Source organism: Phoca vitulina, unplaced genomic scaffold, assembly GCF_004348235.1.
Source record: "Phoca vitulina isolate PV1807 unplaced genomic scaffold, GSC_HSeal_1.0 scaffold36, whole genome shotgun sequence".
Taxonomy (NCBI): Eukaryota; Metazoa; Chordata; class Mammalia; order Carnivora; family Phocidae; genus Phoca; species Phoca vitulina.
The window spans coordinates 15,536,264-15,563,109 of record NW_022589739.1 but is presented as its reverse complement, the minus strand read 5'-3'; the positions used below and the strand labels follow the sequence as shown (position 1 = coordinate 15,563,109).

General features: G+C 55.9%; 1 protein-coding gene across 1 annotated transcript in view; it reads right to left on the bottom strand.

The window, feature by feature from the left end:
- The window catches only part of DGAT2 (diacylglycerol O-acyltransferase 2), a 32,973-nt gene that overhangs the window by 4,022 nt on the left and 2,105 nt on the right, over positions 1–26,846 (bottom strand). Inside the window, exons 2-7 of the mRNA XM_032427268.1 lie at positions 13,821–13,949; positions 8,515–8,622; positions 8,047–8,117; positions 2,317–2,521; positions 1,533–1,707; positions 924–1,126 (exon numbers count right to left, since the gene is read on the bottom strand). Coding sequence (XP_032283159.1) covers positions 924–1,126; positions 1,533–1,707; positions 2,317–2,521; positions 8,047–8,117; positions 8,515–8,622; positions 13,821–13,949 — 891 coding nt within the window. The remainder of the gene's footprint in view (positions 1–923; positions 1,127–1,532; positions 1,708–2,316; positions 2,522–8,046; positions 8,118–8,514; positions 8,623–13,820; positions 13,950–26,846) is intronic.

The window sequence follows — 26,846 nt, the reverse complement described above, 5'->3', positions numbered from 1 at the left end:
AGGTGAAGCGCAAACTCATTCCCACTGCCCATGGGAGCCTGTCCCTCTCCAGCCACACCTGCGCATGGAAGTGTCCCTGCTGCCTCAGAGCGATCAGGCCTGGTAATGTAGGCCTGTGCAACAAGAGCAGACAGTGCGTCTGGGTCTGGGACCTCAGATGCAAGAAGTTAGTCTTTGTAGAAATCCAAAGCAAAACACCTGACCCTGATACCTCAAAGCTTCTATGTGAGCTTTGACCCCGAAAGTCCACGGCTGGTGGCCTACATACTTCTGTGTGATCTCTGGCTTGTGAACCACACACACACACACACACACACACACACACACACACACATACACACACACCCAGAACAACACAACTGAGGGACGAGCGCAGCCAGTTTTTTGCTATAGTTCTCAGAGGCCTATGCTCCAGTCATGTTGATGTTTTTCTTTCTGTTCCTCAAAAATCTATACAGTTTTGCTGTGGAAGTCCACTCAGGCTCATGTTTCCGACAAATCTCTCCTCCTCGTCTCTTTTGCTAGATAATTCCTCTTCAGCTAGAGGTGTAAGAGTCACCTCTTCCCTGGGGTCCACTATAAAGCCCCAGAGCACCCTGCACATTCCCCTCACACCCCCTCCCGGTCTTTGCTCCACAGACTGGTCTTCCTGGTCTTCCCGCATAGACTCCGGGCTCTGCACACACAGACTGCCGAGTCTTGTTTTCTCACCTGGCACTGCTTGGCTCATAGCAATGGAACTAATCCCCACCGCCCACTCCCCACCCCCACTCACCATCCCCATCAGCACCCAAACATGTCCGCAACCACAAGGTTTAGAGCGTGGACATCAGAACCACATAGCCTGGATGTGAATCCTAACTCCACCACAAACTAGCAGTGGGGCACCCCAAGTTCAGGGGCTGCAGGCAGGGGAAGCTCACCGACGGTGGTGATGGGCTTGGAGTAGGGCACCAGCCCCCACGTGTCAGAGGAGAAGAGGCCTCGGCCATGGAAGATGCACGGGGCAAAGCCAATGTACTTCTGGAACTTCTTCTGGACCCATCGGCCCCAGGAACCCTCCTCAAAGATCACCTGCTTGTATACTTCATTCTCCCCGAAGGAGTAGGTGGGAACCAGGTCCGCTCTGGAAGGGAGAAGCCAGAGTCCCTCACACCCTAACTGCCGGCCTCCTGCTCTCCTAGCAGCAGGACACGTGTTGGCCTGAGGGCACACAGTCCCGCACGGAAGCCTGGCCTCTCGGCCTGTCTGCAAGGGCCCGGGGAGCGCAGGCGGCATTTCTGCTCCACTCAGACCCTCGGGCTCGCTTGGGCAAACTAGCTCTGCAGCTCTGGCCACCGACCTCCCCCCTCCCACAGGATGGCAAACTCTCATCCATGCCTTCCTGGGGTCTGGGCCTTGCCTCCAGGAGCCTAGGAGTTGCTCTGTTGGGGCCAAACAAAGCTTCAGAGGGCTGTGCGTGCAGTGCACGTTGTGGTGTGTGCGTGTGCACGCGTGCGTGCGTGTGTGCACGCGCATGGTGGGGCACTTACCCGTGGCGTAGGGCCAGTTTTACAAAGCCCTTGCGATTGCGCAGGGTGACCGCATTCTTGCCAGGCATGGAGCTCAGGGACTCGGCCGCGCCCCCCACTACGATGATGATGGCGTTGCCACTCCCATTCTTTGAAAGCAAGTAGTCTATGGTGTCCCTGTTCACAGGGCAGATGCCTGGCAGGGAGAGGGACACAGAATCAGGGCTGCCCATAAAGGCACTCCCTACCCCCTGCGTACAGCCAGGCATGGACAGAGAGAGCCCTGGCCTTGGGCTCCAGATCTAAGCCAGCCGCTAGAAGTTATACGGCCCTGCCTAAGCTGTTTCTTTTTCAGAGCCTGGGCTTGCTTATCTGTAAAACAGGGATAACGATATGAGGTTGTTTAGGGAACTCGTTCATTTGGCAAACATTCCTTGAGGTCCTAGCTCAGCAGGCTGTTGCTAGGTGCTGGGGAGCCCGATGAATCGGGGCGGCAGGGGTCAGAGCAGGTGGATAGGACAGAGCCACTGACAGTGATTCGGGTGTGCAAAGGGCAGCACAGGGGCTGGGGTCGGAGAAGGCTTCCCAGGGAAGGTGTGAGCCAAGAGAAACCCTGACGGCCGCATGGACAGCTCTCCTGCTCAGACCTGGTCCGCCGTGCCTGGGCCACACTGCATTTCTCCACACAGGCCCAGCCACTGGGGCACGGCGTATTGACCTCCTGCTCCCTCTATCACCTCGCTCAGTGGCGAGGCTCAGGCCGGGACAACAGAGCCCCCAGGGGCAGGCGGAGGCGGCCTCTCACCTCCAGACATCAGGTACTCCCTCAGCACAGGCATTCGGAAGTTGCCGGCCAGCGTGGCCAGGTAGGGCCTTATGCCGGGGAACTTCTTGCTCACTTCTGTGGCCTCTGTGCTGAAGTTGCAGAATGCGCCCAGGCCCATGATGCCATGGGGGTGGTACCCAAAGATGTAGTTCCTGGTGGTCAGCAGGTTGTGTGTCTTCACCAGCTGCAGGCAAAAACTCGGGTCAGAGGAGATGCCAGGAGAGGGGCACTGGGACATGCCCAGAAGATGCGGGAAGGACCCGGGGCACCATACCCCAGGCGACTCTGCACACCTGACCTGAGACTCGCGGCAGTCGCCATTGAGACTGAGAGTCCCCGCCCGGGAAGGGAGTGGGAAACTTTCCCTCTCATTCCCTTACCTCTCCAGCCAGACACACCAGGTCCTGTCATCTGCGCCCTGCCAGCCTCCTGCCTGCCCTCCTCCTGGGCCCGTTGTCCTCATCCAACCCCTGCCCGCTCTCAGATAAAGAGGGATGTCCAGTTTTTGTCAAGGTAAAGTCCATGTCCCTTAGTTTGGCCAGAGAAGGGACAGTGCAGGTGGCCTGAATGGAAACTTCCTTCCAGGCAGCCAGGCTCGGCTCATGCTCTATTACAGGGAGGCCAGGGGCGAGCAACAGGCCTATGCCAGCCCTAGCAGGGGCAGGGGGCCAGCCAGCAGCTGAGCTGTGGTACTATCAACAAAGCTGTCCTGGGATGCTCTAAAGACTGATTGGCTTCCTCCAGGGGCTGCTCCCTGCCCTGGGGTTGGTGGCTTGGAGGGTGGGGTGGGTGGTGCAAAGTTGCCCTAGACTCTGAGGCACCTGCCCAGCATTGCACAGAACATGGTGGGGGCGGAGGGTGCTGAGCGCGCTGGAGAGCAAGGCTATTTTATTCAGAAACATCACTTCTCTTCTGATTAGAAAATTAATGAATAATCATAGAGTACTTTAAAAATACAGGAAAGTGAAAAGGTAATCTATCCAAAGCACTGTCCTATCTCCATCTGGATAAACCACTCTGACGTGTTGAGTTCTTTTGCTACTCTTTTTTAAAAACCACAAAATTAAGGGCACATGGTTGATATCATTTTTACATAATCTACTTTTTTTTAAAGATTTTATTTTGTATTTAATTATTTGACAGAGAGAGAGAGAGCAAGCACAAGCAGGGGGAGCAGCAGAGGGAGAGGGAGAAGCAGGCTCCTCACCGAGCAGGAAGCCTGACATGGGGCTCGATCCCAGGACTCTGGGATCATGACCTGAGCCGAAGGCAGAAGCTTCACCAACTGAGCCACCCAGGCGCCCCTCATTTTTACATAATTTTCTACCAAGCCTATCGTAACTATTTTTCCTATCACAATCCCTCAGTCACATGTCTCTCCTGGCTGCATTATCCTCCCCATAGTTATGCTGCGTGTAATAGAATTATAATCAAACTCCGATGGATGGATCTTTAAAACCCTGCCAGAATTTCCTTCAGAAATAATGCTTCCATAAGTACCTTATTTTTGTCCACATATCTGATTGTTTGACAAACTTCTAGAAGTAACAGTTCCTGGGGCCAAGGGTATGAACATTTTGGTCTCATGGGCTGCCCGGCCTCTAGCGGGGTGCCACTGATAACACCCCCCTTCCCGTGCCAGAAAGTGCCTGCGTCCCTGCACTGGTGTGAGCTGGACGCAGAGCCACTGGCCACTGGCAGAACGTCAATGGCCTGGGTTTTCCATGACTCCCGATTTGGGAACCCCTGGCTGGGGAAAGGACCTGGTGCTCGATTTGGGGGACGCAGCGCTGGTGGCTGGCCCTGGGAAACCGAAATCTGAACCTTCAGGTGACAGAGGCCCGAGGGGGATGGAGCAGATGGTGGCCGGCCCCATTCCCAGCTCTATGACTGCGGGGACGTGTGTGAGCACGCCCCCTGAGTTCCACCCCCGCTGCTCCGGCCTTCCCTACTCTTTCTCCCACTTTGCCTTTGGCAAGCACGTTAAAGCTGCTCAAAAACCCAACCAGCGCTTTGCTGCCCACTACATAAATGGAAAACACAGGCAGCCTAAGCCATGACTGTTGGGTAGGGGGTAGAGAGGGGGCGTCTAAAAGGGGGCCCGGCTTCACGTGAGCTTTGCGAGGAGACTGCTCTGAGAGTTCACCTCCTGAAGAGCAGGTGTGCCCAGCACGCTAGCTTCCAGGAAAGCGGGAACCTTTCCGCACAGTAGGAACGGGTCAAGGTGAGAGTGGAGGCTACCGGCACCGCCCTCATCACCTGCTCCAGAACTGAAGGCTGGGTCTGGGAGCCCGAAGCACAACAGGCGCTGGAAGAGCCCCAATCTAGGCCCTTCCTTGGATTGCAAGTTGAAGACGGAGGCCTAGAGAAAGGAGCTGCCACTTCTCGGAGGTCACAACCCTGCTACTGACTTGCTTTGGGACCTCGGGACAGTCCCACCTCTCTGGGCCTTAGTAGGACCATCCGGGAAATGAAGCAGATGGACAGATAGATCATTCTAAGCTCAGACAGTCTTTCCTAGTCTCCTCTCCAGAGATCCTGCCTATAACTCAGGGATAGGTGACCCGGGCGCCACCACCCCTATTTCGGGTAGCCGGTGGTGCTGGTGGCCACTGCTAACGCATGAGCCCTCCTGTGCTGGGAGAAGGGATGCTCTCGGGGCTCGCTGAGCTGCTCTGGTGGCAGGGAGCTATACAAAGAAGGGGACGGGGAAGGGTGGGTGGGTGGTTACAGCCAGAGATCATTACATAACCACTGGCAAGAGGCCAGAAGAAGGGGGAAGGCCAGGAGGGCCACACAGAACACCACAAAGCGTCAGCCCTGACGTCAGGTCACCAAGGCCAAACCCTTTCCGCACAGAAGAGCAGCCTGAGGCCCTGAGGATCAGGGGCTCGGCCAAGTTCACCAGTGGGCAAGAGCAGAGCCCAGGCCGAGGCTCCATGCCCTGGCCGGCCTCAGGCCCAGGTTGGCTTGGGTCCTGGTGCCTAGGGACCCTCTCAGGGCCAGCCCACGTGTGCCCTGTACCTCCAATTCCCATCTGACTTCTTGGAATAGAGGTGCGAAAAGGGACACAGGGTTTTGTTTTGGTTCTTTTGGAAATGTGGACATCAGTGGGGAAGGGCACCTGCTTGTCCCAGCTCTGGCCAGTGGTCATCGGGTCATCCTGTTTCGGGTGGAGGGGGCTATTGGACTCAAGGAATCTTCCAGAGGGACAGGCTGCTCTGATCACTGTGGCCTGACCTCTGAGGTAAGGGCCCCAGCAGAGAGAAGAGAGTCCATAATCCCTCACACCCACCCATAATTTACCACTTTTTATCATACGAACAGCTCCATTTTACAAGTAAGGCTAATGAGGCTCAGTGAGCTTGAGAAAGTGTGCCTGTGGTCCCTTGGGCAGAAAGTGACAAAGTCTAGCAGAATCCGCTAGATGGTGAGCCCACCTGAGGGGCCAGGGCTGACTCCTCCGTGTCCCCGTGCCTAGCACAGAGCCCAGCACAGGGACAGGGAGCTACTGCCCCGGGCAGTGAACAGAGTGACAGGGCAGGAGCTCAACCCAGGTATCTAACCCCAAAGCAGAGGGAGGGAGACCCAGGAAGTGGGGCTCAAGCCGATGAGGAAATCCAGGACTGAATCTCTCCCAGAGAAACAGGCAGTAGGAATTCAGTGGGAAAGAGCCTGGGGCTTGGATTCTAGTATGAACGCCGGCATGGACTCGCCATGCAACCTGGACCAGACCGTGCCTGTCTCTGGGACTCGGTCTCCTCACTTCCAGAATGACAGGGTTAGGTCCGATGATGCAGCTCTGTCCCAGCAACAGCAGGCTTGAATTCCTTGCAGCCAGGGAGATGGGGTCAGGGGAAGGGAGGAGCGGGAGCCCTGACCCCAAGGATCCTGGGAAAACTGGCTCAGGCTGTGGCGAGCAGAGGGAGCTTCCTCCCAACACTGAGGGCAGTGGAGGAATGTAGGGTTACCCGGCCACCTCCTCTGGGCAGCACGCCAGGATGTCTCAGTCACTGACTCACAGCAGCAAACATACACCACCCTGCACCACACACACATTCACTCTCACACTTGCTGCCTCGGCTCTTCAGACCCCATTGTCTTCTGCTGGGTCACCATCAGCAGCTAGTGTGCACCAGTGCTGGGGTGCTCAGTGAGCTGGCCAGACAGGTGTCTCCCCTTCGGGATTCCGCCAGAGTTAGCGACAGTCCCCCAGCGCTAGGGCCCAGATGCCTCTGCCTTGCCAGCCTGGCTTATAGACCACTGGCAGGGGGCCAGACAAAGATGAGAAAAAGTCCAGACCAAGCCACCACTGATCCTGTCAGGACCTGGAGGCTGGCCCCAGAGAAGACAGGTGCGTAGAAGACCAGCATGGGGGTCCCAGAGCAGCCAATGGTGGTGCGGCAGGAAGGAAACCCAGAGACCGACTTAGTCTAAACTCGCTTCCTATGGGGCAACTGCATGCTGGAAGGGACGGTGCCTCACTCAGGGTCATACTGGGCTCTTCCTCCAAGCCTGAGGGAAGCTGGAGTCCCCGAGCTTATTTCCTACAGCTCTGCAGCATAGGGAGGCAGCATGCTGTTGGGAAGAGTCCAGCATTCTGAGGCAAGGCAGCAAATGGAATTTCAGCTCAAACTGCTACTAGCCTCATTCAGCTTTACTACTCTCTGACCTTCAGGTTTTTCTTCTGTGAAAAAGGGATAAAATGAATACCCGCCTCACGGGATACTGTGAGGGTTAACGGGGACTCCTTGAGGAAAGGTGCTGGTTTCTGGAAGGCTCCCAATAAATGGAGATCCTCCTTCTCCACTCTACCTCCTCAACATCCCCCACACCACAGGCTTCTTCTCAAACTCAGGTGCCTCAGCGTTCTTCCGTTTGCGTGCCTCTTTAGTGCCACTCATCTTTAAGATGGAGTTCTAGGAGCACGTCCTCCAGAAGCCTCCCCTGAGCACTTCAGAACTAGGGTCTCACTCTTCTTTCACGGCACATCTAATTTCCTGGGCCCTAATTCCCTGGTCATGAGCCCCAGTGGGCCACCTGCAGCTGGCTGAGAGAAGTGATGATCTATCAGAGCTTCAGAAGGAAAAAAAAGCCCCTCATACCTACTGCTTTAAGTTGTATCTGTGGTTCAGGTCGGATGGACTTGGAACTATCTTAGTATTGCTCTTGATAAATTGCTGCCATTTCAGTTATGCCTTTAATATTCACTGAAAGGCAGACAAGCAACGGCCATAAAATCTGCTATTATACATGCTCCTTTTATCACTAAGGATCTCAGTGTCGGAAACATTTTTTAGATCCAAATGCTAGAATAAGTCCCGTTTCCCTAAGAAACTAGCATGCTTCGTCCTTTCTCAAAATAAAAACCAACAACTATCATGTTTCCCTTTTTGCCTTGGCTGCCAGGAAGCTAAGAGTTGACCATGAAGCTCAACTACTGCAACTTTGTTGACCCTTATGGCTGGACTGCTAGTAGCTTTTCCCTCAGGTCTTGATTTTTGTTTTTACCTGGTATGACACTGTATGTATCCTACATTGCCTCAAATCCTGCATAAAGTGGGGTAGAACACGAACAGACGTCCACAGTGGAAGGGGTCATGTGCTTCAACTCAGCACTTGTGGTCCCCACAGACGGGTGAGTTAAAACTTGCGCTCAGATTTCCCACCCGTTCCCGCCCTCCCAAGTTAACACCCGCAAGTCTTTACCTGGATGGGAAAGTAGTCTCGAAAGTAGCGCCACACAGCCCAATTTCGGACCCACTGTGACCTCCTGCCACCTTCCAGGGAACAAAATACAGCGTTGGGAAGCAGCAGGAGTGGGGGCGGGTGACATTTGGGCAAGGCAGAGAAGACAGAGCCAGTGAGACCCTGAGTGAGGGGACTGTCACCCTACGGGGCATCTTCTCCCCCCTTCCCACTGGGCCCTTTCTCACCTTTGTTCCCTCACGTTAGGCAAACCTTTGATGGAGTGTGAGCTCCTCTGAGGACCAGGACGGTGCCCTCCGAGGGGCTTTCAACACCCCAACCCGAAACCACACCCTGGCCTAGGTCCCCACTCTTTACATAGCAGGTGCTAAGTAAAAAGTGGTGGCCCCCATGTCGAGGAACTTCCGCTCTGCGCAGGAAGGAAAGTCCCACGGGCAAGGGGGTGGGGCAAGGAGGTGGTGCTCCTACCTTTTTTGGGCGTGTTCCAGTCAAACACCAGCCAGGTGAAGTAGAGCACGGCGATGAGCCAGCAGTCAGTGCAGAACGTGTACATGAGGATGGCGCTGCAGGCCACTCCTGGGGGGGAAGCAGAGGGCCACGGGTCAGGCCCTGGCCTCCCTGGGTGGGCCTCAGTCTCCCCTCTGGGCAAAGGCTCACCACGTGACACGCCTTCGGCACAGCTGGGGCCATGGGCAGAGGAGGCCTGCAGCCACAGCCTGGGGAGGATGAGGCTCATGGGAATAAGAACCTCATCTCCTGGATTCTGACGGGTGTTCCTGGCGTCCAGGAGCTCGTGGGCTCCACACGGTCTGGGCAGTAGCACTGGGAAAGCCGTCCTTAGAGCTGTTCTTTCGGGCCCCTCCTTGCACGTTCTCCCCACCCCAGTGCCCACCACAGTTACTGTGGATGCAGGGAGGGACCGACCGAGTGCCTCTACACCTCAGGACTTGGGCTGAGCCACCGTCTCAAGTGTGAGGCCGGGGGACTTTATCCCACTTTGGAGATGAGAACACTGAGGCTCCAGGAGGAGGTAGCATGCCCAACGTCACTCAGCAGGACAGTGGCAGAGCCAGGATTCATAAAGATTTTATTTTATTTATCAGGGGGAGGGATGGGGAGAGAGGGCACAAACAGGGGGAGCGGAAGAGGGAGAAGCAGGCTCCCTGCCAAGCAAGGAGCCTGATGCGGGACTCGATCCCAGGACCCTGGGATCATGACCTAAGCCAAAGGCAGACGCTTAACTGACTGAGCCACCCAGGCGCCCCAGCAGAGCCAGGGTTGGACCAGTGAATCCATAATCTGCACCAGGCTTTAGAAGTTCACCAAAAATGAGAAGGCCCAGACTGTCACCGGAGGGACCTGACAGAGGTGGCTTCCTGCCCCGGGAGGAGGGCCGGCCCCTTCCAACAGAAGAGGGCTGCAGTCAGGCCCAGGCCAAAGCCCAGAGCCCATCAGGCCCCCTTGCAAAAACCCCAGCAGGGCCCTCAGAAGACTCCCTGGGGCCAGCTTCTGTGCAGTCACTCCTTTCTGGGTCTTCTGGCCCTAATGTTGAATAACCTGGTAGAGCAAGCAAGTCTGCGCCAGAGCTGGCTTACCTCAGGGCTGGCCCCTGGAAGCCCTCATCAGGGCCTCTATCCCTGTTTTACCCAGCCTTCCAGGTCTCACTCAGACCAGATCTCTCCAAGAACCATTCTCCAGTATCATACTGCCCTTCCACATGGATCTCTCACCTCTGAATTCTCCACTCTAGGGAGGGGGGCACATCTTCTTTGCCCCCTGGCACTTAGCACAGGGCTGGGGGCAGCCGGTGCTCATGCGAGGTAGAGCGTGACTTCCATCCAGCACCTTCCCCACGGCTCAGGGAGGAAAGTCAAGACTTGCTGTATGCCCACCCTCTGCTGGGCACTGAGCTGGTCATGGGTGCTCTAGGGCTGCCTGGCTCTGGATCCCATGCTCTCTCTTCTTCCTGCTATGCTGAGCCTCCTCTGCTTTCCTCTGAGGGAGGGGGGAGGGCCAGCTGGACTCCCCCCTGAGCCTCAGAGCAGGAAAATGGTGTCATCCATTTTTCATCCACAATGCAGTCCTGGTCTACTCCTGAGCTAACCTCTCCCAAGGTAGCTAAAAATAGTACAACTATCTTGGGAGGGGCAGTGAACATAGAGTGACCAGGCATCCAGCTTTTCAGGACCAGCTTAGGAGTGTGACATCACAGACAGGGAAGAGGAGTCTCTAGGGAAGCATTTGCAGCCTACAAAAACCCATTAAAGGCAAACTGTGAAGTATTTGGAGCAGCTGGGTGAATGGCTATGTCTAAGTTAAGGCCACTTACAAAGTCGCTCACACTGTTGAGCAGTTTGCCTTTGGTCCCCTTTCTTAGGCCTGGGAAATGGGCCGTTCTAGCCCCCTAGATGCCACAGGTACCCAAGCTCCTTCAGACGCCAGGTGGATTCCCCAGATGGGCCTGGGCAGGGCCGTGAGGTTCAGGCGAGGGTCCAAGCAGCCTGGAAATCTAGCTGCCGTCAAACCCCTAACTCTCCTAAGGGGTATGGGGAGCAGAGGGGGCTGAGCCGCAGGCCCCACTGCCTCCAAGTCTGAGCTCTCTGGGAAGGAGGGAATCCCTACCTACTGTCCTCACACAGCTGCTCAGGAAGCCTGGATGGAGGAAGAGAGAACCCGCTGGGAGTCCAGAGACTGTATCCCAGTCCTGCTCCCTGTAGCCCCCATGTGCCCACCGCCCCCTCTCACAGCACGCGCCAGACTCACTCCTGCACACAGCCCTTCAGCCCCTGGGCTCCCTGGGAGCTGGAGCTCTGATTGACCTCTCCAGCCGCAGCAGCCGACCCAGGAAAGGTTCACGGAGCAAAAAAACGAGCTGAACCCTCCTTTCTCAGAGCCTGATTCTAGTCCTCTGAACAGGGGGGCTCCCTGCTTCCCCTGTGGGCCACAGGGCTGCAGCTGGGTCAACAGCCACTTAAAGACCCTGCGGGCTCCATGCACAGAAGGCCCAGGGCCACCTTCACCAGCTTCACCTCCCCACGTCTTGGTGAAGCCGGGGATTCAAACCTCCGGTCACCGAGGCCTGTGAGCAGGGCGGCCCGTGGCGGCTCGGGGGCCGGGAGGCAGCACGACGGGCTCCTGCAGGACGCCTCAGCCCCGCCACTCACGGGTTGCAGCCCCTCCCTGAGCCTCCATGTCCTCACAGGGCACTGGGAAAGTTCCATGACGTGTTGTGGAGGAGAGCAAACACACAGCCAGGCGTCCCGTCCGGAGATCCATGCACTTGGATGGGGAACAAAATGACACCTTAACTTTCACCCCTCTCTGAGGGAAATTGAGTATTTCCTCCATTGACTCGTGGAACAGACCACAGCGTGTTAGCAGTGGCCGGTCGACAGCGGCAGCAGGGGAGAGCAAAGGTGTTTTCACATCACATTTAGAGCAGTGGCAGAGACCTTAAAACATCATTTATTCTCCGAAATGGTTAAGAATCAGAGCAATGGTTACGTCTGCCACTAGATCTTTTTATTTCACATAATAATAGAGGCACACGTGTTACTCTATGCCTCATTTGACTTCTTAAATGCGCATATATATATATATATTTACACTTCAATATCATTGGTTTTCTCTGAAACCCAATGTACTTTGTATTACACGTTTAAAAACCCTAAGGAAGGTTTACGGCCTTTACCAGAGTGCCAGAGGGGTCCACTGGGCAAAAATGGTAGAGCCCGCCTGTTCGGAGGTAGGCTGCGGGGCCGTGGCAGCCTTCGGGACACCAGAAGAGCCTCTGCCGGCAGATCTGGGTGGGAGCAGGAAGGAGCGGCTGGGGCTGCTCGGGGCAATAATTAGCCCCAGCTCAGCAGACCTGCCCATCCGAGCAGGCTTGGCTCCCACCTACACAAGGGCGTTGGGAAGATGCTGGGCCGGTTTCTGGGCTACGTTGGACTTGATCGAATGCAAAGCTACAACTTGAGGCCAGTCCCTGTTGTAGCCTGCATGGGCTGGGGTTCTGGCAGCTGCTCAGCTCCCCGGCAGCCAAGCTGAGACAGGGACGGTGGCGGCTTCTTGGTACCAACAGGGACTAAGGGAGCGGGTGCAGCAGACTACACATGTGTCTGGGAGGCTGTAGTCCATGGGGTCTTGCCCTGGTCCCACCACTTCCTCCTCATTCTGGGCAAGGCTCTGCCCCCTCCGGCCTTCTCTACTCTAGGATCCTAAGAAGTGGCCAGATGTGGGCCAGGGTGGAGGTTTGAGCCCGAAGGGAGCCAGTTTAATTTGCTCTGTTCCCCAGACCAGTGTTTATTTCATTGAGGTCATATATCTCTCTAAGAATCTGAAGATGGTAATTGCCCTTCACCCCAGAAAAAGGTGCACATATTCTCACATATAATTTTTCACCTAATTTTGGGGGTTCATGGCTCTCTCCCTAAAACCTACTCTTGGGCCTAAAAGTGAAAACTGGTTGTTTTAGACCAGGTCCACCAATTCTGAGCTCTCCAGTAAGGTGGGCTCCCTGGTGAGTGCTCTGGGCTTCCCCCCAAATCCCAGCTATGCCACTCAAGGAGCGTCACAGTCTCAGAGAGTCAGAGAAGCTCTGTAGGTTTCTATTTCCTCGCCTGTAAAGTAGAAAGTCAAGGAAAGGCACATCAGGTGCCTGGGGCACCGTGCAGGCTTGATAAACAGCACCCCTGTCCCAAGCCTCTGCCCTGCAAAGGAAGGCAGGGGCAGCATGGAACTGCCCTGGAAGCGTGCTCTCGGAGGCCCCCATGCCTCCTGGAAGGACAGGGGCTCAGCACTGATATGGGAGCTCATCAGGTAGATCATCCCCCGTCAGCCCAGACAATCCTAAAGAGGGCTGTGCCCAGAAGGACTCTCCCACAGGCGCTGGAATGTGCTCTGTGGCGCTCTGCTCGGACATGCTGGGAGGCCACTCACGATGCTGAGAACACAGGGGCCTGGGGAAGAAGCGAGGCGGCTAGGAGGGCAGGGGCTGGCCCACGCACGGGCCCTTTTGTCTTCCCAGATGACCCGCCATGGCCTGAGCCTGGTCTGAGGGGCCAGCCGGGGAATGAGAGCACCAAGCTAGCCCCTCAGAAGTAGCCAAAGCACTGGTGGGGGAGGGGTTGTGAGAGAGAAAGGGAGGCAGCTTTTAATGCGCGAGGGCGAGCAGCTGGGGACTGTGTCCAGCAGAGGGTGCTGACCGCTGCGAGTGGGGTCTGGGGGCGCGTCCCAACAGCGACTCCCCTATAATGGGGGCCCCCCGTGACCAGGCCCTGTGCTGCATGCTCTCATCCCTCATCTTCAATTCCCACAAAGGCCCTGTGAAGAAGGCAGCATTTTTGCCACAGCCGAAATGAGGAAATGAAGTTCCAGAGAGTTCAAGGTCACAGAGCTTGCCTGTGGCAGAGTCAGGACTCAAGGCGGCAGCACACCTGCTGGGAAGTGGTTGTTGGTAGGCAGGGTAGCATGTGGGAGAAGCACAGGCTTTGGGGGTCCTATAGACCCGGATTCAAATGTGTGTGACTTGGGCCAGGTTACTTACCTGATGTGAGAGTCGGGTCTCCTAGCTGTAAGATGGGACGTGTACCACCCCCCCCCACTGCATCTCACTGAGTCCTCACGCCCGCCTAGGGCTGCAGCACTCGATCGGCCACTCGAAAGGGGGTAAGTGGGAGGGTGCTCTCCCCCGTCAGCCCTGCAGAGCAGGGCTCCTGCTCTAAGCTCTGTCGGAGGGGACCCCGCCTGCCCCCGCCCTCTAAGCCCCGGCTTACCAAGCACAAGGAAGGACAGGACCCATTGTAGCACCGAGATGACCTGCAGCTGCTTTTCCACCTTGGATCTATTGAGCCAAGTGATGGAGAAGAGGTCCTGGAGGGCGGAGAGGATGCTGGAGCCAGTGCCTGCAGCAGAGGGGAGAGGTCAGTCTGTCGCCGCACTTCCCTCCAGCCTCAGAGCCCCAGCGCCAACCCCCTCCACAGACACCTTCTGAGCCGTGACAGGAGCGGACTGACCCGGCTTCAAATCGTAGCCTGCCACCCAGTAGCTTTGTAATTCTGGGCTGTTCGCATGCTTCCCTGTGCCCCAACTTTTACAGATACCCATTGGGAATGGTGTTCCCCTCACGGGGTCATTTTGGAGACCAAATGAAGTATCCAAAGACGCTGGGGTGGGGGGAGGCTCTCCATAATTGCCAGTCCTCTTCCCTTCCCTCCAGCGCAATCAAACTCCTGTCCTTATCCTTTATCTGGATCTAGTACAAATATTTAATCTTTGCTATCTGTGCCTGTGAGGCCAAGGACAGAGGTTCAATATCCAATTTGCAATGTTTTTTTCTCCAAGCGTACTTTGAGTACCCCAATCCCTGCCCCCTCTCATCCCCAGGACCCCTTCCCAGCAGGCTGAGCCCTCTGGTCCCCACCCCAATACCACCACGACCACCATTACCACCTTTAGAGGAATTTACACTTTCAGCTTCATCTCAGGGCCCAGAGCTTGGGGCCCAGAAAAGAATCAGGTGGGAGCTTTTGCTTCCCCAAAGGACCCACTGGCCAGTGAGCTTCGGGAAGCCTGGAATAGTGAGGGCTGCAATTATGTTTGCTACCAAGCGGCTACCAAGCCTAGAAGTTAGGACAAGATGTGCCCACTTAATTGGCTCTTTGACTGTGCCCCCAGGATGATGCCCTGGACTCCAGTGGGACCAGAAAGCCTGGTGATGGCAGGAGAGGCAGCACTGGGGAAGGGCACGGGCAAGGTTTCTAATCCATAGCCCACTCCTTCCAGCGGCTGGACCAGAGGAAGGGGGCCACTTCCAACCCCCATGCCTGCTGAGCCCCAACTGCATGCCCTTCGCTCTACACATCTTCAGTGAGTGCTTGCTGGATGCTGGTCAAACATTCCTTCACACCAGCCACTCTGCAAGGCCCAAGGACTGAGTCACAATGTTGTCCTTGAGGGTCTCATGACCTTTCACCCTGGCTTACTGCTGGGAGAGGGAGTTAGGGGCTTACACTCAAGCCTTTGCATTTCTTCAAAATCTGGAGAGCAACAAGGTCACAGCAGAGTTTAGAAAGGGACATAAACCTCATCGGCTGAAAGTTAACTTTGAGGAGACGTACAGATAACACCAGACCCCAAGGCAGACACACCAGTCCTGTCTCCTGTACCCGGCTTAGTAGATCGGAGGAGGGGGGCATGGTCCAGAAGAAGAGCCGGACACCCGTGGAACCTTGGTTCCACCCACTAGGTGACCCCAGCAGGACCGCAAGGGCTCCCTGCCATGTCCTCAGGGCATGGCACCTATGGGTGCTCAGTAGCATCTACTACTCCACAGGTGTAACTGGGTGGAGGAGGTAGTATGTGAACTCACAAAAGCAAATGAGGCCGGGCCACAGAGCCATGGCAGAGGCTTTGGCGTAACTGCTCCTTGGCCCTCTAAATGAAAATCCTACCACCACAGGCCCTTCCCACCTCCACACCTTCCCAAAACCCATGCTGGGGCCTGAGGCCCCCCTCGGGTCATCTGGTAGGGCCCAACGAGACCCTCAGGTGACTGAGGAGCACTGACTTGCCAGGGTTACCCAGGCAGTGGGAGGCAGAACCAGGGCTAGAATGCAGGATTCCTGCTCCCTGTTCAGGGCACCTCCCTTTCCCCCACAGCACGTGCCAAGGACAAAGGGCTTTTGTACGTGGGACACAGCAGGTCTGAGGTAGGTTGAGCTCAGGGCCCGGTAAACCTGTCCAGAAGTGGGGAAAGGCCTGCGTAGGTTCATGGCAGAGAGAAGTGAGGCCCAAGCACAGGCCTGAACCCCTGATCCCTGGGCTGGCCTGCCCAAGTCATGGCTTTGCCGCTGCTCAGCCTCCTCAGCTGTGCTGACGAAGTGAAGTAGGAGCCGGGGCAGCTAAGGGGAGGCAAGCCCCTGCTCCGGGTCTGGCGCCCACTGCGTGCCCTGGCTGGAGAGAAGACAGAATGTACTCCAGCACCTTCCTATTCAAAGTGGGATGGCATGATCCGGGTCCTGGCATGATCCGGGTCCTGGGATCAAGCCCCGCATCGGGCTCTCTGCTCGGCGGGGAGCCTGCTTCTCCCTCTGCCTGCCGCTCCCCCTGCTCATGCTCTCTCTCTCTCTCTCTCTCTGTTCAAATAAGTAAATAAAATCTTTTTTTTTTTTTAAGATTTTATTTATTTATTTGAGACAGAATGAGAGAGAGAGAGAGAGCACATGAGGGGGGGAGGGTCAGAGGGAGAAGCAGGCTCCCCGCCGAGCAGGGAGCCCGATGCGGGACTTGATCCAGGGACTCCAGGATCATGACCTGAGCCGAAGGCAGTCGCTTAACCAACTGAGCCACCCAGGAGCCCCAAGTAAATAAAATCTTAAAAAAAAAAAAAAAAAAAAGGTGGGACCTGGGAGCTGTTTAGAAATGCAAGATCTGGGGCTCTAGACTGGATCTACCAAATCAAAATCTGCCTTTTAACAAGATCCTCAGCCAAAGTCTCAGGAAGGGCCAGTCTGGGGCAGGGAAGGAGGTAGGGGGAGGTGCTGGGGACCGCCACCTTCTGCAAGGCAGGGAATAAAAGGCAATGCAGGGAAGGGCATAAGACATTGCTTCATGTGACCAGTTCCTACAGCAGACAGGAACCCCGAGGCCAGCAGCTTGAGGAGCTCTTAAGGAAAGGGCTCGCTGTCTAGCCCCTGCTCTGGGTCAGGGCCAGCCAACTGTTCCCACTCGGCATACAGAGCTCTCCTGCTTGGGGAGGGGCTGCATGGTAATTCCACACTGGTGGCATATCTCCCATTGAAACCATTGAAAAGACACATTCTTGCTAATGCCTAATCCAAATCCATCTGCTATGCTGATTAGCGGTCTCTCACGATTAGATACGGTCAGAGCGCAGGAAGGTGTGCGACCCTCACCCTATTGACCAGACAGGAAGAAGGGGCCTAAGGGACTTGCACCAGCCCCATGGCAAGTGGCCAGCGCTGGGCTTTTTCTGCACTGCTCAGCCTGTTCTCACCGTGCCTTACTCCAACCACCACCCACAGCCCGCTCTACAACAAAGTAGGAAACGTCAAGTCCACTGAGGCATGACAGGTGTTTCTGTGGAAGTCAGAGTGAGAGGCTGCCTAGAGGGGAGTCCGGGGGGAAGCTGCCACTCTGTGTTCCTCACGCCTGGCCCACTTGGCTGCCTCCGGGCCAGACCGTCCCAACCTGGCTGACCGCAGAGCCCAGCCCCGGAGCTGGCCTGTCCATGACGCTGAACCCCAGCCCCAGGGGAAGCCCCGTATAGACCTGAGAGATGTCGAGCCATTGCTCCTCTGCCCAGAAAACCCCTCCTTGCTGTGCCCACCTGATGAGACCCTGACAATGAGATGAGGCAGCTCATCCTTCGAAATCCAGAAAGGGTAAGCCTTTGGAGAGAGGTCGTCATTCTTTCTCTGGGATTATAAACTCTAAAGCCTGTGCAAATCTGGAATGGTCAGAAGCATGGAGAGTACCTGTCTGGAATGAAGTCAGGAGAGGCCCACAGAACAGAGAAATAAGGGAGAGAAAAGAAGACACCCTCTGGGTCCCACAGCCCCTCACCTTGTCCTAGCTGCTGATTACACATCCATTCTCCCATGATGGAGCCAGGCCCGGGTCTGATCCACATCTGGCTTTCCCTGCCAGGGCCTGGCCCAGGCAAACACCGAGAAGGTTTGCTGAGTGGGAGGAAGAGCAGGTCTCTGTTCTGGCTGTTCCTCAGGCCCCCCAGCTCCTTCTCTTCACAGCTGGGTGACAGCTGGGCTACCCACACGACCCACACAGCACTTTCACGGGCACCTAGATTCCTCACCAGGCCTGTGAGCTTGGCACCATCACTCCCATTTTGATGGTGATAAAAAAGTGACAGGGTCAAGGTCACTTGGCCGGAGGGTCGCAGAGTTGGACTCAGTTCAGGCCCAACCTCCAGGCTTGGATTCTGCTCCCAGGCCGCAGGTCCCCCCAAGTTCCTTCTCTCTTCTCCCCACAACAAAGTAGGGGGAAGCTGGGAGGGGACCGTGTTCAGGAGCAGGCATCTCGTGGAGCAGGTGGAGTGGCAGCATGCCTTGACATTTCAGTCCCAGTTCTGCCACCGACACCTGTGTGACCTTGGCCACATCACTTCGCCTCCCTGGGCTTTGGTTCCCCAATCTATACCGTGAGGGTGGGGAGGATGAATTCTACAATCTCTTCGACTTTGGACTCTGGTGTCCACCCTCCTGGGGATGCGACCTAGAGGCTCACCACCTGGCCACAGCCCCGGGACGGTTGCCCAGCTGATGGGAAGTGAGGTTCAGCTGGGTACCCGCAGGTCACAGCCAGCCCTGACCTCCCAGCTGTCAGGCCAGGCTGTGGCAGAAGCAGGTGTGGATGCCACACTGCCGTCACCTTCACACTTAGTCTGACTGTCCCCAAGTCTCAGGTGGGCCTGCAGGGAGCCTCAGCATCTAGCTGCGTCTCGTCTGCTCCCACGCCACCCTCCCCTGGCCTCCCTTGGTGCAGAGCACCCTCCACGCCCTCTCAGCACCAGTCCCACTGGCCACCCTCCTCTGCCAGGGTCTCCCGGGCGCCAGGGCTCACACCAATGCATCTATGTGCCCAGGTGAGAGCAGGTGCTCAGAGAGGGTTACGCATGAATGGACAGACCCATGAGCCCCAGAGACAGTGGGAGGCCTGGGTGTCCGAGTCAGACTGAGCGGCCTGACAGGAAGGCCCCTGGCACCCCCACTGAGGACCTTGGCTGGGGTCGGGGTGGGGGAGAGAGCCTCTCTCGCCCTCCCTGAGCATGAGTTTCCCACTGTGATGAGAACAGAACCCACTACCGACACGTCTTTTTTTCATGGAGGGACACAAGACAGGCCATAGAGTCACTTCACTAGTCCTGTGAAGAAATGTCCCCGACAGCTCATTCAAGCAGCTGCTCCCAGGCACCCCCATCTCACCACTTACTTTACACAGCTCACGTGCTCCTAGATTTGTGGGGGGCAGAGGGAGTGGGGCTGCCAGAGAAGCCCAGAGCAGTTCTCTTATCCCCAGAAAGGAAGCCCCCCACCCCATCTATCTGGGGCCTCAGTGTCCCACAGCACTCCCCAGGAAGACAAACAAGGTAGGGATGGGCAACCCCGTTTCACAGAGATGGAAACTGAGGTGAGGTGAAGCCAAAAGAAGTTAAACCAGTCACTTGAGGTCAGGGTACCAGGGAGCTAGGACTCAAGGCTGGAATTTGGGCTCTGCATCCCTCACCATTCCCGTGATGCCAAGCTGTCGAGGGCTGGTCCCCACTACGCAAGCCAACGCACACCCAGACTTCAGGAACACACCCCTGCCTAAAGGAGGGCCACCTGCTCGGCCCCAAACCATGCCCCACATCTACCGGGGACATCCTCCCACGGACTCGCTGTGCAAGGGACGCGACCCCCCACCCGCAAGCTCCCAAAGTCGGACTGCAGCCGCCAGGGCTGAGCCAAAGCTGCCTGTAGCAGTGGGGACCATACACCCCTCAGGCCCAGAGCTGAGGCTGGGGTGGCGGCGGGAATGGCTGTGTGAACATCTTCTTGCCCAGTATCTGATAGCAGAGTGACCAGGGAGGCCACACCCAGGCTGATGAAACCAGGGTTTCCTGGGCTTCCTCTTCCACATGCCTGAGGGGGGCTGGGTCTGAGCTCGAATGCCCTTAATCTGAGGAAAGCCCCCACATGGCTCTGTGACCCAGGGAAGTCACCCTGCCTCCCTCAGCCTCGGTGTCCTCACCCGTAAAACGAGGAGAATAATCCCCCCCTCACAGGGTTGTTGGGATGATGAAGTGAAAAAAGAACAACGCGTGTGAGGTACATTGGGCTTTTGTTAGGTGATCAGATGGTAGCTACCGCCATCGCTTCTACCACAGACCACAATGGCAAGGGATGGGAGAAGTGAGCAAACACAAAGTTCATCAGCAAGTGCACGGCCCTGAGGTGGTGCGTGATGAGAAGAGGGGGCAGAGCAAGGGTGCTGGCAGGGGAGGGTCCGAGGGGGCGGCGAGGCCTCAGCAGGGCCTCGAAGACAAGATCTGGGGGGTGAAGGGAAGGAAAGCAGGCTCTGTGACTGGGGGCAGCTGTGGGAATAAAGGCTCAGAGGCAGTTAGAAAGGGCTGGCTTAACGACCCAGGAATGGGGGTTCACATTTACCAAAAATGGAAGGTGAAAAAAGCTGGCAAGGACCTGAGGAACCAAAGGTGGCCTCCTGGAAAAGGTAGGCAGGGACAGAGACGAGGCTTGAAGCCTGGGGCACTTAGGGGGTGCCAGGGTACTAGGCACCGGGGGCACAGCAAGGAACACAGCAGATAAAGTCTCACATGTTCAGGGGCTTGAATCCCACTCAGGGAGAAATAAAGCTCCCACACGTAAATGTGCGACATAATGCCAGATGAGAGCCCTAACGAAAAATAATTTGGGGTGATGAGCTAGAGAGGGGGCAGGAGGATCCTCTGACCTGTGGAGAGGAGGCACTGAGCGAGGCCGGCCTCCCTGAGGAGGCAGGAGCACACACGACCAGCCATAGGTCAGGCCGCGGGATGGCCCCCACTGCTTCCTCCACTCACCTTCACTCCTGGCACCAGGGGAGGGGGCATGCCAGCCTGGAAAAGGTACAGAGGACAGGAGGCTAGGCGTCAGGAGACCCTGGCCTCTAATCGGCAGCAAGTGTAGCCTTGGTGAGTCACTTCCTGTGTAAGCCTCAGTTTCCTCATCCGTGCAGTGGAGCTAATACCCATCTCGCCAGAGTTTTGCGAGACTTAAATGAGATGATGTAGAGGCAAGAGCTTCATAAAAAGTAAAGAGCTGCATGAATGCTAGGTAATTATCAAGTGAGCCTCGGTTTCCTCTCCTGCCTAATGGGCCTAACAACCCCTGCCCCGCCTGGAAGCAGAGGCGTTAGCATCAGCACGCCTGGGATTCAGCCCCTGGCTCTGAGTCCGGCCCGCTGTGAGACCCTGAAAGCCGCTGCTCTGCCCAAGCTCAGCGGCCTCCTTAGTTATAATCCAGGATTGCCATGAGGAATCTAAACAACGTATAAAAAAAGGGACAAAGAGTGTCTGGCACATCTGATAGAGGACTAGGAAGATGCCAGTGAGGTCACAGAGATGTGACTAGCCCCCAGGGGCTTCTTGAGGAGGGAAGTCATCTTGCTCATGTCCTCAGCCCCAAGGGTGTCACACCTGGGCCCACCTGGACCAAGCTCTGCCCTCAGACATCAGCTGCCGAGTGGACAGTGAGGAAGGCGCCCCAAACTACTCCAAAGGGCTGGGTACAAGTCTGCATAGAGGCAGGGAGATGGACATACTGACCCCTGGCAGACTCTTCTAGCCCCAGGGAGGTCCAAGAAGCTAAGCCAAGTGCTTAACAGGTGCCAGAGGCAAGTTCCCTTCTATGGCGCCCCACGACCACCTTTCAACAAGAATCATACGTGTGGTGATGGTCAAGGCTCTGGGGGGACATGCCTCTGGATTTTAGAGTCCCAGTCCATGCCTGGGCTCCTGGAAGCCTTGCACACAAAGCACCTCACCACCTGCTCAGAGAGATACTCCTTCCTTCCAGGAAGACTCTCCACACTCTCGGCCCTGCCTGCAGTCCCCCCAGCTAGAGTCCTATCACCTTCAGGTCCAATCTGGTCAGTCGTTCAACTCACACTTGGTGGACACCTGCCAGGCACTGAGCGCTGACCCCTCAGAGACTTTCCTCAACCTTCCTGACTGACTTCCTCGGGGAAGCCTACCTCACCCCTATACTCAGCACTTCTCATTAGAGGAAAGAATGTGCATTTGTTTGCAGGGACTGCATCTTGTTCATCTGGGTCCCTGTGCCCAGCATGGGGTCAGGCACAGAGCAGGTGCTCGGTCAAGTGTTTACTGAATGACTGCATGTTGGAGGGGACTACAATGCATAGACAGGGTCCAGACACCACAGAGATAGGCCCAGTCCACAGATGACTGACCTGGGCCACGACAGATGGTCAAGAGGAGCTTTCTGGGAAATCAGGAGGGATGGGTCTCCTCCAGCTAGACAGGCTGGGGTTAAAGGCAGGGGCAACAGTGGAAGGCTCCAGAGTGAGGGAGAGAAGGATGGAGCCCAAACACTATCATTCATTCAACAAGTGCATTCTAAGTACCCTTTCCACGTCAGGCCAGATGCTGCAGACCTAGGGTGAGAGCTGCCCGACCCTGCTTCTCCTCTGCTTCTTGGGCACCTGCTGGAGGCTGAGCTCTGCCTCTAGGCAGCACCCCCCAGCTATGGCTGGGGAGACAGGGCTGTGAACAATTAGGCCCAGAGGGTAAGTCAGGGCCGGGGGATCGGGGGGGGGGGGCCCAACGTGACCTGGAGGTTGTTCTCACAGATGCCCTCCTGGAGGAGGTAATGGGTCAGGTGAGGTGAGTAAGGGTTAGCCAGGCTGACAGGAGGGAGGGGCAGGGGCAGGGCTGGTGCTGGAGTCCTGCAAACGGCATTTGCAAAGGCCTGGAAGGAAGAGAGAGCACACATTGGAGGAATCAACTGCAAGTAGTTCAGCCAGGCTGGAGCATAGCAGCTGTGTGAGTGGGTGAGTCTAGTTGAGAAAGTGGATAGGGAGCCATGAAGGACTGGGAATGTCAGGCCAAGGAGTCCTGGGCTCCATCCCAGAGGTCGAGAACACTGCTGCCCACCCCTCCCATTCCCTCCACCAGCTTCAGATGGTGCCTCCGGGCCCCTTGGCAACAAGCTGGCCATTCACCTGGTCCCAATGCACTGGTGAGTTCTTTCCTGGGAAGACTAATAGTCTCCCCTGTGAGGGGTAAGTGTCCTTAAAGCAGGGCCGGTTAGGACATCTGGCCCAAAGGGGAAGCCAACACACAGCCGTGGTAGGCATGCTGGCTGTGAAGCTCCTGGCTTGGCCATCAGGACTCTGGGGGGGCTCAGTGGATCCCTGCTTGTTTGTCTTCCGGGTCTCCTGTGTAGGATCTTGTCAGGAAGCTAGGTGTCCTCAGTATCCACAGGTAGGCTGGGACCCTGGGCCTCCCCCTTCCCTCTGTTGGTCTCAGACTCCCGAACCCTGGAGGTGATTGCTGAGGACCCCAGTGGCCCACTTTCCCCACCCCCACATCCTGGCACATTAAAAAAATAGCTACTGAAGTAGGAGGAGTTGCCATGGCAACACCACCAGCTTGTGGGTATGTCACCGAGGAGTCTCCAAATAGACCCTTATCATAATCCATGAGCAAGTGTGGGGAGCTAGGCTCTTCTGGGGTACTCACCTGGGCCCCAAGCAGGACATGAGCCCATTTTCACAAAGATAAGCAGAGAATGGGAATGAGGAAGAGGTTGGGCCCCAGGTTCCCAGAGCAGTCAGGGACAGGACTGAAATCCCATTTCTGCAACAGAGCTGGAATGAACCTGAGAGGACCGGCTCTTCCAGCTCTCCTCTCCTTGGGCTGACATCCCAAGAGGGCAGGGTCTTGCCAAGGTTACATGGGAAGCAGATGCAGTTAGGCTCCTGGCCCTTTACTCAGGACTCTTAAATCTGCTCTACTAATAAAAGGAATTCATGTTTCCTGCGTCTGTTGATTTGCCCAAAGGGTTTGTGGGTTTAGCTTCCTTGGGTCTGCACCATAACCTGGGCAGCTACTCCTATCACGCTTTTGCCCATTTTACAGATGAGGAGACTGAGAGGAAGGAAGGGGCAGTGGTTTCCCAAGGTTACAGAGCAGTTCAGGGATGGCACAGGGGCTGGACACACCCCAGATCTGACTCCTAGCCCCAGGCCCTCAGCTCTGCCAACAGCAGCTCCATCCCAGGGGGACCCCAGAAATGGTGGAGGCCAAGAAGCTCTGAGTGCACCTTTCTTAGGAGCCCTCAAATCCCCATCCCCCCACCAATGATTACAGGTGAGCCACACAGGGCCTGGATACGGCATCCTCTGTCTCCCTTGTCTCTGCCTCTCGGCACCCCAGGGCCTCAGCCCACGTTCATCGCTCAGGGGCCCTGCAGTCACACTGCCCGTCCCACCCAAATCTCATGCTTCTGTTGATGCTGTTCCCCATGCCTGAATGTTCTCGCCTGCCTTGCCAATACCTATTCATCTTTCAATATCCAGATTGAATGGTGAATATTGAAAAGCCTTCCCTGACCCCACCCAAGATGATTGAGCTGTCCCACCCTCACCTTCAGGCCTCCGCAGCTCCCCATGCTTCCTTCCCTGGTGCCGTGTGCATCCGCCTCAATGACAGGGACCAGGGCGCATCGACCCAGGGGCAGTACAGAGCCAGACACGCAGAATGCTCCAGCAGCAAAGCAAAAGGCCCACATCCCAAGTCCCCATCCCGGCAAAGCCTTCCTGGATGCATCAGAGCGGAGGCTGCCACTCTCCACAGTGGTGGGAGCCTGCTTGCGTGTGTCACACAGGACGGGCGACAAGGATGAACTTGAGTGTCACAAGTTAGTTTACAAAGCACTTTCCATTCACGTTCGCTCAAACCCTCACATTCTTGAGAGTTTGAGATTTCCGATCCGGTTTTCCACATGGGGGAGTGAGATCCCCAGAGGGTAAGTGAGCCACCCAGCCATGTCCCAGAGGGAAGGCAGGGCTGGCATCCTGGCTCTCTGGCTTCTAAAGCTCTGGAAGTGATTAGGGGGAAGACGGAGAGCCCAGCGCCCCCCCCACTCGGCACTCTGCCTGGGAGCCAGACCCTCATGAGATTGAGGGTGTCTCCGCAGCAGGGAAGAGCTGCAGCCCCCGCACCCAGCACAAGCAGGCACAGAGGAGGCCTGAGGAAGGACTGAGGAATCACACTGAAGCTAAAAGCAGGACTTCCTCCCAAGAGGAACAGGACAGCTCTCAGGAGGGCTGAGGTTCCATTAATGATTCACTCATTCAACAAATATTTACTGAGCACCTACTACATGCCATACATTATACTAGATACCAGGGACACAGCACTGAGAACGACAAGGTCCCTGCTCCCAAGGGGCTGACAATCTTATGGGGGAGACAATTACTAACAGGTAAGGACACATGATAATTTAGGTAATGAGAAGGGCTATAAACAGTAAAATAAGATGTGGCAATTAGGGGGCAGTTCTACACATGGCATGGTCAGAAAAGGTCTCTGAGAGGAGACTGAAGGATCCAAAGCAGCCATGCGAAGATCTGGACAGAGGGACAGCACGTGCAAAGGGCCCGGGATAGGACAGAACTGGTGGGAATGCTGGAGGAACAGGAAGACCAGTGGCAGTTCTGGAGCACAGCATGGTAGGAGATGAGGTTGTGAGGTGGTGGGGGCTGCTCATGGGGGGCTTCATGGCCTCCTGGAAGAGTTTGGAAGGTCTGACCCATGATGAGGGGAAACTGGTAGTTCATCACCTGGCATCAGAGCTCTGGGGTGGTGTCTCTACCCATCAGGGCAGCTGGGAGGGCTTCTGCAAAAAAGCTTGGGAAGGAGTGATCTACCATCCCATCCTGGAGACTGGGAGCAACCTTTACCCATTCAGAGAAAATCGCTGAGTATCTATAATAGCCAGAGCCCTGTGCTCAGCCGTTCACCCCCTCTCTTGGTTAAGGAGGCAAGCCACAGACTAGGAGATGGATCTGGGTTCTGACCCTGGCTTTGATAACTCTGAACCAGTTCCTTCTCTCTGGGGCCCTCAGTGCCCCAGAGGTAACATGAGAGCTGGGCCTGATCTAGCGCTAACAGATAGCTATGATTTTATGACGAAGTACTTGCTGCTGAATTTGAGGTAGGAGGCTGGGGTGAGGCAGGATTTCGACATCGGCTACTAAGTCACTCAGCCTGCCAATCAAATATGACTCTTGGCCCTCCTTTTGCAGCACAGAAGAACAGTTGGTAGCAGAGATTAACTCCAAAGTGGCCTCTGTGCAGGTAGGGAAGGGGTGCAGGGGAAGGGAGACAGGGAACAGGAGAGTGACATTTTTATCCTATGATTTAGGACGGGGTTAGGTGACTATCACCCCACAGTTCCAGAGTTTCCCAACAATCTAGCCTCTTAAGTTTCAATCCCTACCAAGATCCTGCTTGTATACCCCCAGTAATGGGGAGCTCCATCCCTACCCACACCAGGATTTCTCCATTACATCAAAACCTGCCCTCTGTAATCCCACCCCTTGTTTTTTGGAGACACACAGAACAAACGAATCAGCTCAGAATTTTATTAGAGTTGCCATCATTTTGTTCTGGGTCTTGTGCTAAACCCAGAGGATCTAGGCAGGCGTCAGAGGGCTCTGACCTGAAGAGCCTCTGGTCCAGGGGCAAAGGCAGAGATGCAAACGTGACTAACTCTGCAGCCTCCACCCCAGGCATAGGATAGTCCTTCAGAGATCAGAAGTTACCACCAGAGACTCCCACCTCCCCCAACAGACACCCACCTACCCATGCTCCCACAGCTGGCTTTTTCTTTTGGCCAAGAAGCCAGTCACCAAGGTATCTATTTCAATCTCTCACCCAACACAGGACTTCCTTTCCTAGAATCCATGGTCTCTCCTTTGAATATTGCCACTGACAAGGTGTTCACCACCTCGCAACAGTGGACACTTATCCACAGAGGCAAACCAGGCCACTGAGGAGTGTCTTCAAAGACCAAGGATGTAAGAAGCCGGTCTAATGGAGATGTCTAGATAACATAAAATCTGCTTCAGCACCCTCCCCTTACCCCACCCAGTCTTTCGTCAAAGTAGATCCAGAGAGCTGACATGTGACTGGTTTGCATTTCCTACCAGCCCATGACGGAATTCCTTGCAGCCAGTTAAAAAAAAAAAAA